Here is a 12,877-nt window from a genome sequence, read left to right on the forward strand (position 1 = left end):
TAGTGAGAGCGGCGATAAAGTTGCAGATACTTCCAGGGGAGAGCTGACATATCGGGATCTGTCGGCGATGTGCGTATCGAGTGAGCAGGCTAGGAAGTGGAAACCACAATCGGCATTTGGAAAAGAAACCCTCATACAAACATATGTACCCGAGGGGTGGGTTCTATGGACGCTGATGATCTCCGGGAATGATGATGTGGACGCCACAGTTCAGTAAACCGCATGAGTTCAGCATTGTGCGCACCGAATCAATGCTGCTGGTCGTCTTCTTGCCCCCAATTTGACCTCGGTGATCACGCCGAGGAAGGATGTCCTCAATCATAACACCGTCTGGAGCGAGTCGAGCTGTTCCTTCATTTAGATTGTCTGGCGGGAGATCGGGGATTGAAGCGGTGTTGCCAGAATTCTCGCGGATCTCTTCATCGTTTAGAAATGGGACTTTCAAGGTCGAAATTTCGTCTGACCTGGGTCTCGAAGAGCATTCGGCGTTTTCCTTGGGTCTATCGGGCACTTCGCCCTGATCCGATCTGTTAGCCCGAGAAAGCCTCTTGTTGGAATTTTTGCGGATCAGTGGATCGCTCTCTGTGGCAGATGAAGAGTCCATGGCCGAGGTGGAAGGTGACGCAGATCGCCGAAGAGTGTGGAGGAAGGTTCTTAGAAGTAATAACAAATTATAAAGGAAAGAAGAGAAAGAACAGAGTAAATACCTTAGACGATTTGGCGAAAATTGAAAATAAAGAGTGGGGGTCGAGTATTTATAGCACAGAGTGGGCGGCAACCGTACGCGGAGACATAATTGCCTACTTAGCCTATGCGACGTTTCGGCTTCCAAGTTGATGGATGCGACGTATCGGACGTGTGTCATTCAACCAATGGATGGCGAAGCGGCGCGACGATCCAGGTAATTAGATTCGGATTCCTTTATGGATTAAATCGGATATTTTCTCTTGAAGTCTGGTCATTCGAATTAACTTCTGAATGTACCAAACTGAGGGGGGACTAATTGTTGGTGCGGGAATTAGCACCCCCAACATACCGATCTAAACCTGATTAAAGGAACCGGTTATCTAAACCGGGAGCTCGACCTTGATTTGGACTTCATCTCTGAAGGCCTAATAGTACCGAGAAGCCCAGTGTCGAGGTGACGGACCGACGTCTCAATTCGCCCTGCGGCTGACCTAGCAAGAAAGGAAGGACTTTCCTAATCAGATCGGCCATAATTAGGGAAGTAAATATATTTAGTAGATCTTCGAAAACCTATAAATAGAGGACAATCCTCTCATTGTAAGATCATCCAGCAATTAATACAAAAATCCTAATTCCTCTTTATTATTGAGCAAAACCCTAACTTGTTTTCCAAGAGATTTCAATTCCTCCTTGCTTGTTTACTTTGATCCGAGTTCTTAGAGAGATAGTGCTACTGAATTTGTTTCCCCCTTCAAACAAATTCATTGTAGAAAGTCAGTTTCTACATATTCACCGGGTAGCATTTTGTCGTGGCACGTAGATGCTGCATGAGAGCCCCATTATTCCCTCCACGTTAATTTTCTATTCATTAATCTTCTTATATATTTTACTATAAGTTTAAAATGCATTGTTACATACATCTATAACCTATGGTATTAATGTGTTTGACGTTTTATATTTTGTTCGGAGGAAGCTGTCGAGCCCCACATTCCTCGGCGCCAACATGGCCTCCCCTCTCACGTGACATTTGTTTATAATTCTTGGTTGCTTAGTTAATTCCATTTTCCGACATCTACATATGCTTCTTGTGTATCCCACACGCACTCTATATAGATTAACATTGTAATTGCCGGATCCTTCTATCAAACATATGCTCCGATACTTTTTCAAAAGATATATTGTCCGATAAATCGTTGATCGAATAGATCAACTTTAGCTATTCTCTCTAACAGTCTAACTATAGCATTTTCCATACCCCAACAACTCATTTTCTAACTAACTTGATATCAAATCGGCTTAACTAATGTATCAGTCTAGTCAGTTTAGCTACCACATTTGAATTCTTAAATTATATTATATATAATCTATTTTGTCTACGATATCTTAGAACTTTAGCTGATCAACGGATATATCTTAACAAAAAGCCAATAATTTTAGTAAGAAATATCGTAGGATTTCGTGATGTTTTCTTGTTGGATCCAACGTTACAACAAAATACGGTCTATTAAGGAAAGTATTATAAGAAAATGATACAAAGCCTCTTATCTATCTCTTATACGATGCATTTGCATTATTGGTTGTCTAGTCCTGTAAATAAAAAATAAAAGGAAACTTGGTTTTACTAGACATAAGACTGATATGAAAAGATCTAAAAGAAAAGGAAAAAGCCTAACTCTTTTTTAGCTATTAAGAGTCATATTATTAAATTAGATTAAGAAGCAAGGGTCAGCGCCTAATGCGCTCTAGATTCTTTGGGAAATGTGATAAATTCTAACCTCTTATATATAAAAATCAAAATAGCAAATACAAGTGACAATAAATTATAATTAACAATTGAAATTGGTACTAATCGAATAATTCCTTTTTGATCTACTTGGATGTATCGAAAAGGTTGTGTGTAATATCCGGTCAAGATATCTCTCTCCTCTCTCGCATTTGTTCTTTATTCCATATTCCATGTGTTTGTCTTGTCACAGCTAGCTCGAGCTCCTCTTAATTGCATTTTAATTTTGTTGTTTCTTTTGCAATTTTATAAGAAATTGTTTTAATTAGTGCATTGGAGAAATGTACGGGCACATTGTCTACAATACGTAACTGGAATGATTTGTTTTTAACCTTTTTTCTAAAATACTTCCTTTGTTTTGCCAATTTGTGTAGGTTATTTGTTTACTTAATCATTTGTTTATTATTTTTATTTATTTTAAGTGAGCTAAATATCACATTCAAAATTACTGTTCGTTCATATGTGCTGTGCATCTTAATTCTTTTTTACACTATAGAGCTTGTAGAATAAATTACTTTTGAATCTTAAACTCGTCTCAAATGTTATATGGAATAATATGGTAATAACCCAGGATATACTCGATGACTTTGCAAATTGATTTTGTCACAAGGATCTTGGAGCACTGTGCCACTTTCTAAGGATTGAGGTAACTCGGACATCTGATGCAACATAAATATATCATGGATTTATTCACACGTATGCTTGAGATGAGGTAAAAATAATGACCACGAAACGGTTATGACTAGAATCTCACATTACAATTTGATACACTTATCTTGGATGCCCCTTGAGATTGTATGGTCGTCATTGCTAGCTTACAATATATCCTTTACATGAAGAAACCTCACCTATGTAGTTAATTATAGTTTATCTCTAAGTTTATGCATTATGCATGAGCATAGGTGCCAGTAGAGGGGGCAACTGTATATATAGTAGCAGAACAAAGTACCAAACTCACGGTGATTTTATTTATTCTCGACCAAGCGAGAACCTTTTAAAAGAAATTATGAATTCTCATGTTATAACTTCTCAGACCGAAACCTCTTGTGCTAACTGGCTAGCACAAACAAGGCTAATTCCCTAACGTCATATGAGATTATGTTTTCGGTTCTAGTCTAAATTACGTTTATAATTAGTATGAGTCATTTTCTCGCTCTTCGAAGCATATTACAATCTTATTTTGCGGTAGCCTAAGTTATATGCATGTTAGGTACGTAGTCTATTTTTCATGCTTCTTGACTATTTTTTTTTCCTTTTGTTTTTTTTGGTAAATAAAACTATGGAAGAACTTGAGTGGACATATAGTCATTGGTAGTGGAATCGAGAGACTCTATTATATCTTGTTGGAGGCAAAACATGGTGATGTGATCTATGTGATCTAGTATATTTCCATATAATTGAGTACTTCGGATTGTTTTCATGCAAATTCATCTTATTACAACACGAATTAATTAGATCTGTTACAATCTCTATCGTATTCAATTTATTGCAACACTAGCTATACACATCAGTACACATTAGCCTGCGATTTGGTTAGATGTCGCTATAAAAAACATTGAGTTAAAAACATAAGATATTCAATAAACACATGTCAAAAGTACCAAAAACTTATGTTATCAATAAGAAACTCAGAAAAATCTTAATTATGAGATGGAAACATCACAAAGCGAAGACATTTGTATCTTTTACCCGAATTTTACTAGTTTTGTAAGTTTTAGAAATGTAGCAAAAGGATTTTACGTTCTCAAATAGACAGATTTATTTTTGCTGTTGTGCCTTGTTTGTAAATTACAACAACAACATGGTACCCCATACTTTAACAACATTGTACCCCATAGACCATAGTGATAAGGTCACCATCAGTTAACTACTCATAAATGTCTCTGAATAAAACTGTTTTCTTACCAATTAATATTTGGGTTAAAGTGTTCAACGTTATTTGTAATAAATATAACGAAGAAACAAAGAATGGACCACAAAGCGCAAGGTACAACAACAGTTTCATGAAAATGGAAAAGATAAACTAAAATGCTTCTGTCTTAACATTCCTTGTTTTTTGACTCTTTCATTCTAAAACTGCCTTTTCTGGTCCTTTTACTGTCAGCTCCTACACAAGAATAAACAATATTCCATTTACTCATTTTCTTGTAAAATACTCATTAATGCTCTCTCTTACTACAAACATGTCTTTATCTCAAAGTCGTAATTACACATCTCATTTTCATTATCGAATTCAACAGAAAATTACAATATCGTTTTGGTTTTGGTTTGTGACGTTTGTTGTATCTTGTTTAATTCTGTGGTCGTCTACCAGTTTCAGAGGCATCTTTGTTATGTGGAGTGACGGTAATGATGCATTGAAAGACTTTCAAACATTGCAATTATTATTATTTTATTAATTTTTGAATTTTGTTGGTCTTTGGGTATATGTTCACTACGTAAGCAATTGAAATGTGTCGGACAACTTTTCTGTGGGATCTTATACAAAAAAAAAAAAGTATTTTGGTGGACAATTTTGAGTAAAATGTTATTTCTTTTTGGCAGAGAAAAATGGTTTTAAAGCAATACTATTTTTATTTGTCCAAAAACAAAAAAAAAAGCAATACTATTTTTAAAACCGATTTGGGCTGCAACTCCGATTATCTTCCGGGTCAGCGGATCACCGGATCAACTTAGATCAATCGCTCATTAGTTATATATAACTTTTAATTTTATACATCATTATCTATATATTATAAATATAAAATAAATAATTTCAATCCAGATGATGTGCAATAAATTATAAAATGAGATAAAAATTCTTAATAACATTAAAAAAAAACACTAAGATGTAAATTGCTAATGATGAAATAAATTAATAATGCATCATATTAACCAATCTTGTTTTTTTTTTCTGTCACCATTCCGTTTTTTTTTTTCTGAGCAACATGGTGAAATACTAATCAAAATATAAGGACTCATCTTGTTTTATTCGGTAGCTGGTTGACAAGTTCATACTGATATGAGATTAGAGGTTGTATACACAAGGTCTGTTCTGGTTGTAGAGTCCTCACTGAATCAAAGTCCTTGTTTTTGCAGGATTGGCAACAGTCTTTTACATGATTTTCTCATCTCGAATGTTCCAAGGCAACTGTCTGATCTTATTTCTTTTCAAGTCACATGCAAGGGAAGAGTTACTAGCTTTTGAATTCGGAGTTCCCAGCTTTTGAATTCGGAGTTCCCATGGAAGTACTTAAATTTTTTTATAAAGATGTAGAGTCTAGTTCTCTCAAGGGTAGTTTGAATTTCGGTGTGACTTGGAGGATTACATGGCCTAAATCATGTTCATAGAGTAATAAAAAAAGCCGGTTCAAAGTATTGTGGTTGTGTAACCAGTCAATCTCTAGGGCAACTAATGCCTAATGATGTGCTTTACATTACCAAGTCGTAAGGGCTAAAGTGTTAGGTGGTCATACTCCTCGAGTTATATTGGGCACTATAATATCTGTCTCAAATACCTGGCCCATGAGATCAAGTTCATCTAAAACTCAGTTTTACACTCATGGAAAACAACACATCACCATCGACTACTACTTCATTCGAAAGAAAATTTGAATGTGGATTTCTATGTAGCACATGTCTCTGTTAGAATTTAGATTTTGAATCCAACCCTCTGAAAATTCTTTAACCCAAGAAAGAAAAAGCACACACATAAAAGGAAGAGTATGATGCTGGAGCAAGTCAAGTCTTCGCCGAGCACTTAAAAGGAACTGCTCTAAGTTGGTTTTCACGACTCCCATCAGGATCGATTGATAATATCAAGGACCTGATAACCGAGTTCTTGAAGCAATTCTCCGTTCTGATGGAAAATAAGAACTCCCACGCCGACCTATACGCCCTAACTCAGGAACGTAACAAATCACTTCGATCCTTTATTGGAAGTTTCGAAGAAGTCGTCGTCAACGTCTCAATTCCAGATGCCGCAGCTATCGTCGCACTCAAAAATGCACTTTGGTATGAGTCTCGATTAAAGGAAGAGCTGTCCTTGACACATGTGGAAACCATAGCCGATGCTCTGTGTCGAGCTGCAAAGCATATCGAGGTTGAAGAAGAGAAGGTTGTCAACGCTAAGAAGCACGCCGCGAAGACAAACATCGCGACCAAACAACCAACAGTCGTAGCTGCAAAAGTCGAGCATGTCGAGCCATGGCAGCACTTTACTCGGAACCAAGATCGAACTCGTCGGACCTTCTCGATCGGCGAGAACAAGTACATCCGGAAGGAAGGAGGTGAAAATAGTGCGACTCAATATTGCGATTTCCATCAAAGTACCACCCACGCAACCGAAGAGTGTCGCTACCTCAAAAATATCCTGATGGAGCGGTACAAAAAGGGGGCAATAGTTGTCGAGTCTGACAGAAGTAAGACAGCCCGACCCGGAAAAAACGATGCCAAGCGAGCCAAAAATATCGCCCGAAAATTTGTAAAAGATTCCAAGACACTCGCCGACCAAAGTGAGGACGAGATGGAAGTCCCAAACGATGTCAATCATGAAAAACGACCGCGCACAGATCATCAGCCCGACCGACGTACCCCAACAATACGACGAATAAACATGATTATGGGCGGGCTAGCAGGGTGCAACGACTCGGTCAGATCGATAAAGGAGTATACCAAGAAAGCCGAAATGAAGAAATTCTGGCCATCAAAGATCAACTCCGAAAACACGCCGATATCCTTCAACAATAGCGATCTAGAAGGTTTGGATCTGCCACACAATGACCATTTGGTCGTCGAACTCCTGATCGGCGAAAGCAAAGTTACGAGAATCCTGGTCGACACCGGAAGCTCGGTAAATGTGATTTTCAGGAATGTCCTGGCGCAAATGGAGGTCAGTGAGGGTGACATCAAGCCGGAGTGCCATTCTTTAATAGGTTTCGACGAAGATCATATCATGTCAGTCGGCACCATTGATCCGCCGATCTTCGTGGGGGGGGGGGGAATGGCTAGATATCCGATTCGCCGTCATCGACAAACCGACTATCTATAACATCAACCTTGGAACCCCATGGCTTCATAAGCTGAACGATGTCCCATCGACGTACCATCAGTGCATCAAATTCTCAACCCCAAAAGGTGTGTATACACTGCACGGAAACCAGCAGAGTGTGAGGGCCTGCTTTCTGATTGAACACAAGATTCGCACGAAAAAGAAGTTATAGCAACCAAAGCAGCGGATCAGCGACGACAGCTCGTCACCGACTGACTGAAAGCCGACTCCAATCCAACAGGGCGTCGCTGCAACAGAAGAAGTGAACCTTGACGAGAATGATAAGAAACAATTCGTGAATATCGGAACGGAGAAAACTCCAGCCATGCGCAACGAGCTAATCCTTTTCCTCAAAACAAACATCTCGACGTTCGCATGGACTATGACCGACATGAAAGGAATCGACCCGACTGTTACAACTCACGAGCTCAACGTTGATCCTACGCATAAGCCAGTCAAACAGAAACGGTGCAAGCGAGGCCCCGAAAGATCGCAAGCAGTAAATGACGAAGTCGAAAAGCTCCTCGGCGTCGGGTCCATTGTAGAAGTAAAGTACCCCGTGTGGTAAGCTAACCCGGTAGTCATCAAAAAGAAGAACGGGAAATGGCGAGACTGCGTGGATTTTACCAACCTTAACAAGGCCTACCCAAAGGACAGCTTCCCACTACCACGGATCGATCAACTCGTCGAAGCAACCACAGGCAACGAGCTATCGACTTTTATGGACGCTTTCTCGGGGTACAATCAAATCTTAATGCACAAGGACGACCAGGAAAAGATGTCGTTCATTACAGATAAGGGATTATATTGTTATAAGGTCCTGCCCTTCGGCTTAAAGAACGCGGGAGCAACTTACCAACGACTAGTCAACAAGATGTTTGCTGAGCAACTCGGCAGGACCATGGAGGTATACATAGACGACATGCTTGTCAAGTCACAGCGCGCGGGTGACCATATCACCCATCTCCGACAGTGCTTCGATACTCTAAACAAGTATGGGATGAAATTAAACCCAGCCAAGTGCACCTTTGCAGTCAAATCGGGGGAGTTTCTCGGCTACCTTGTAACTCGGCGAGGCATTGAAGCAAATCCAAAGCAAATCAAGGCGATCATCGACCTACCATCACCAAGGAATGCTAGAGAGGTGCAGCGGCTAACTGGATGAATTGCCGCTCTAAATCGCTTTATATCCAAATCAACAGATAAGTGCCTGCCATTTTACCAACTCCTCAAGACCAAAGGGAAGTTCGAATGGAACGAAGCCTGCCACGACGCATTCAGTAAATTGAAGAGTTACTTATTGACGCCCCCGATTCTCGCCAAGCCAGAGTTCGGCGAGGTCTTGCTCCTTTACATCACGGTCTCCGAGTCGGCGGTCAGCGGAGTGCTCGTAAAGGACGACCGAGGAGAGCAGCGACTTATTTTCTATGTGAGAAAGTCACTTGATGATGCAGAAACTCGTTACCCAACAGTCGAGAAGGTCGCCCTGGCAGTCGTAACATCGGCAAGAAAAATCCAACCATATTTTCAGTCACACATCATCGCCATCCTGTCCAACCAGCCCCTATGATCCATATTGCACAGTCCGAATCAGTCCGGCCGATTGACGAAGTGGACGATCGAGCTCAGCGAGCCCAAGTATTGGCCGATTTTTTAATTAAACTACTATTGGGCAAAGCCGAGCCAATACCCACTGATCCATCGGACGGCCAGTGGACCCTACATGTCGACGGTGCATCCTCATACCTTGGTTCCGGCGTAGGAATCCGATTAACTTCTCCAATCGGAGAAATCTTGGAAAGTCTTTCCGTCTTTGGTTCCAGGCGACCAAAAATGTCGCCGAGTATGAGGCACTTATCGTCGGACTCAAGCTCACCAGTGGAATGCAAATCAAGCGAATCCAAGCTTTCTGCGACTCACAACTCGTCGCCAATCAGTTTAGCGGCAAATACGATACAAAGAGCGAGCCAATGGCTGCATACCTCGACGTCGTCAGGATCCTATCCAAGCGTTTCGACGAGTTCGAACTCATTAAGATCCCCAGAGGGAACAATGCTCTGGCCGATGCCTTAGCAGCACTCGCTTCAACATCGGACCCAGACCTTTGACGGATTATCCCTGTGGAAAGCATCAACACGCCAAGCATAGAAGAAACGCGAGCTGGGACATGCCTTGCCCTTCACCAGCCTAACAGAATCAGGACCACCTGACAAACGGCAACTTCGCGAAGGCAGTTCAAGCCTCCTTCGGACGACGACAAAACAGACTGGCGAGTCGAGATTCACGCAAATCTCGCCGACGACGATGTGCCAACAGATAAATGGGCCAAACGACGACTGAAGATGAAGGCCGCCCACTATACCTTAATGAAGGAATATTTACTCCGATGGACCGCATCAGGCGCCCTCTTGCTGTGTTTACACGGAGACGATACAGAACGGGTCATGATGGAAACTCACGAGGGAGCCGGAGGTAACCATTCAGGAGGCCGAGCCTTAGCACTACAAATTAAAAAGCACGGCCATTACTGGCCGACGATGATGTCCGACTGTGAGAGGTTTATCGCCAAATGCGAGAAATACCAACGACACGCCCCTATTATTCATCAGCCGACCGAGCTGCTACGAGCCATCATAGCTCCGTACCCTTTTAATGCGTTGGGCGATGGACATTATCGGCCCGCTACCCGCCTCCAGACAAAACGCTACATCCTCGTCCTCACCGACTATTTTACCAAGTGGGTCGAAGCTGAATCCTACCCCAACATCAAAGCCAAAGACGTCCAACTCTTCGTATGGAAATACATCATCTGCCGTCACGGCCTTTCATATGAAATAGTCACCGACAACGGCTCGCAATTCATCTCCCTACAATTTGAAGACTTCTGTGCAAAATGGAGAATCAAGTTAAGGAATTCAACGCCAAGGTATCCACAAGAAAAAGGGCAGGCCGAAGCAACGAATAAAACCATACTCGACAGCCTGAAGAAAAGGTTAGACGCCAAGAAAGGTGCTTGGGCCGACGAGCTCGACGACGTACTTTGTTCATACCGTACGACCCCGCGACAAGCCACCAACCAAACTCCATTCTCCTTGATCTATGGGATGAAAGCAATGGCGCCTGCCGAGTTCAGCAGTACAAGCCTTCGACGAACAATACTCGTCCAAGATATCGCATTCAACAGTCAAATGCTTCTAGACAGACATGACGAGTTGGAAGAAGAACGCGATAAGGCACTTCTGCGAATTCAGAATTACCAGCTCGCCGTGGCCAAGTACTACAACAAGAAGGTCCACAATCGACACTTTGACGAAGGGGACCTCGTCCTCCGGAAGGTCTTCGAAAACACCGCCAAGCCAAAAGCAGGAAAAATGGGGGCTAATTGGGAAGGTCCATATCAGGTGTCCAAGGTCGTCCACCCTAGTGTGTATAAGCTTTTAACAATGAGCGGCAAGCCGGTACCCAGATCTTGGAAGTCCATGCATCTAAAGTGTTACTACTACTAAAAAAAAAAAAAAAGAAACGAGCTCGGCTACGTTTAGCTCCCTCTTTTCAATTTCGAACAATCATGTAATGTGAACTACGAGCGACTTGATCCCTCATGATCGGAGGGTACGTAGGCAGTCCCGTCTAATGGGACACAACTGTCAGTAATATAATTTCCTTTTCTTTTATCATATCAAGTTTAAGTCGCTATCATTTACGAACGATTTCACGAACCACTTATAAATCGTTATCCTGGCCCCATAACGACTTGACGTTCTGATGTATTATCTAAGCCGAGTCGCAACTCGCATAATAGGGATAAGCCGATCATCACAGGTCGCACCTGATTTGATAGAAAAATTAGCTGAGTCGCAACTTGCATAACAGGAGTAAGCGGATCGTCATAGGTCGCACCTGATTTTATAAAAAAAACCAAGTCGCTACTCGTAATAAGGATAAACCAACCATCGCGCGTTGTACCTGAACGGTTAAACGACGACATTATAAAAAAAAGGAGAAGCTCCAATTAATTGACAAAGGATGTCGACCCTTAGCTCGACAATAGTTCAATACGGGAGCCGACCCCATTATGGCACATAAAAAAAAAAAGATAAAACTCGACGGGGCGAGTATTACATGCGACAAGCCCATCATTCAATTCCCAGATCGGCATTGGAAGGTTCGTCAAACTCCAACTCACTGAAAGTTACCTGCCAATAGCGGCACGACTCGTCAAGATACGAGTAAATCCCTTCAGCACGATTGCTCTCGCAGAAGTAGTGACTCTTGCTTTCCAGCTGATTGATGTAACGACGCAACACGTTGATACTCCAATCTCCGCGTGGTCTTCAAAGGGTCTTCGGCCGATAAATTCAAGGTCGCCTTCCTTGAGATCAGGAATCTCCACTATAGCAAATGATGCCTCGTGACGAGAGCGCTCCTCTAGCAATCAATCCCATCTCCACTTCGAGACAAAGAGTCCTTCGTCGATTAACATTTCGAGACACTCCACGGTTCCATCTATGCGACAGACTTGGAAGTAGCGCTAGAACGAACGACGAATGCCAATGATGTAGGCCCTCAGCCTCTGAATATGAGCACGATAGAATTCGAGCTCCGAACTGATTACGTCATCGAACCTTACAACGAGTCACTCCCGCACCCTTCGTAATTAAGCCGACCTCGTTGTTACAGGAATCAGAGCAGTCCCACCAATCTGAACAATGAATTACTCTAAAAAAAACGGAATGAGATGTGCAGAGTTTGGAAGCTTATTTATAGAATGAAGGGCACAATTTCCAAAGACAAACGACCAGTCAGAAGAACCTCAGAAATTGCACCCATTAAACGACCAACACGAATCATAGAGATTATCGGATAAAAAGAGGCTAATGCAATAAACCAATAAAATTTCAAAGGTAGCTGACCCCCAGAAATGGCAACTCAAAGCAAAAACAAACAACGAAGGGAGCCTACCCCTGAACACGACAATCCAAAGCTTACAATAAAAATATAATATTAGGAGCCAATCCCCAATACGGCTATGACCTTATAAAACCAAACCGACGACCGGAGAGTCTTCCTCTCGTTCTTGGGTGGAGACTTGCTCGTTTTGCTCTTCCCCTTGAACGGCGACCTGTCCACCAGTACGTTTTGTCCATCCTCCTGGCCGACAGCTTCTTTACTCTGCACTTCCACTCGTTCATTCCTCGGAATCTCCGTCACTAAGGTACTCCCCTGCGCCTCGATCGCCTCCTTCTCCTCGTCGCTGGATGCCCCGTCTTCACACTCATGCCGAGTTTCCTCAAAGCCCGGTGACCTAACCCATTCTGCCTCTGGGAGGGGAGTAACGAAACATGAAGACATGTCGAAGTCGCCATCAACGATATCGG

The 12,877-nt window shown here is 42.1% G+C and overlaps 1 protein-coding gene across 1 annotated transcript; it reads left to right on the top strand.

Annotated features, from left to right (window-relative positions):
• The first annotated feature begins 876 nt into the window (after positions 1–876).
• On the top strand, positions 877–9,607 carry LOC147919466 (uncharacterized). Its single transcript, XM_087503977.1, has 7 exons — positions 877–901; positions 6,253–7,340; positions 7,741–8,063; positions 8,157–8,446; positions 8,702–8,994; positions 9,084–9,137; positions 9,323–9,607. Exons 1-7 carry the CDS (start codon positions 877–879, stop codon positions 9,605–9,607), a joined length of 2,358 nt encoding a protein of 785 aa, XP_087360103.1.
• The last annotated feature ends 3,270 nt before the right edge of the window (positions 9,608–12,877 follow it).

The sequence above is a fragment of the Camelina sativa genome, chromosome 20, assembly GCF_030686135.1.
Source record: "Camelina sativa cultivar CO46 ecotype springtype chromosome 20, ASM3068613v1".
NCBI classification, from domain to species: domain Eukaryota; kingdom Viridiplantae; phylum Streptophyta; class Magnoliopsida; order Brassicales; family Brassicaceae; genus Camelina; species Camelina sativa.

What these genes read in the sequence shown, in the direction of transcription:
- LOC147919466 (XM_087503977.1), top strand. Translation starts at nt 877, where the DNA reads ATGGCGAAGCGGCGCGACGATCCAG. An exon ending in TGTCAAGTCACAGCGCGCGG is followed by an intron (nt 8,447 to 8,701) that starts GTGACCATATCA and finishes CCAAATCAACAG; the next exon opens with ATAAGTGCCTGCCATTTTAC. An exon ending in AGAAGGTCGCCCTGGCAGTC is followed by an intron (nt 8,995 to 9,083) that starts GTAACATCGGCA and finishes CATATTGCACAG; the next exon opens with TCCGAATCAGTCCGGCCGAT.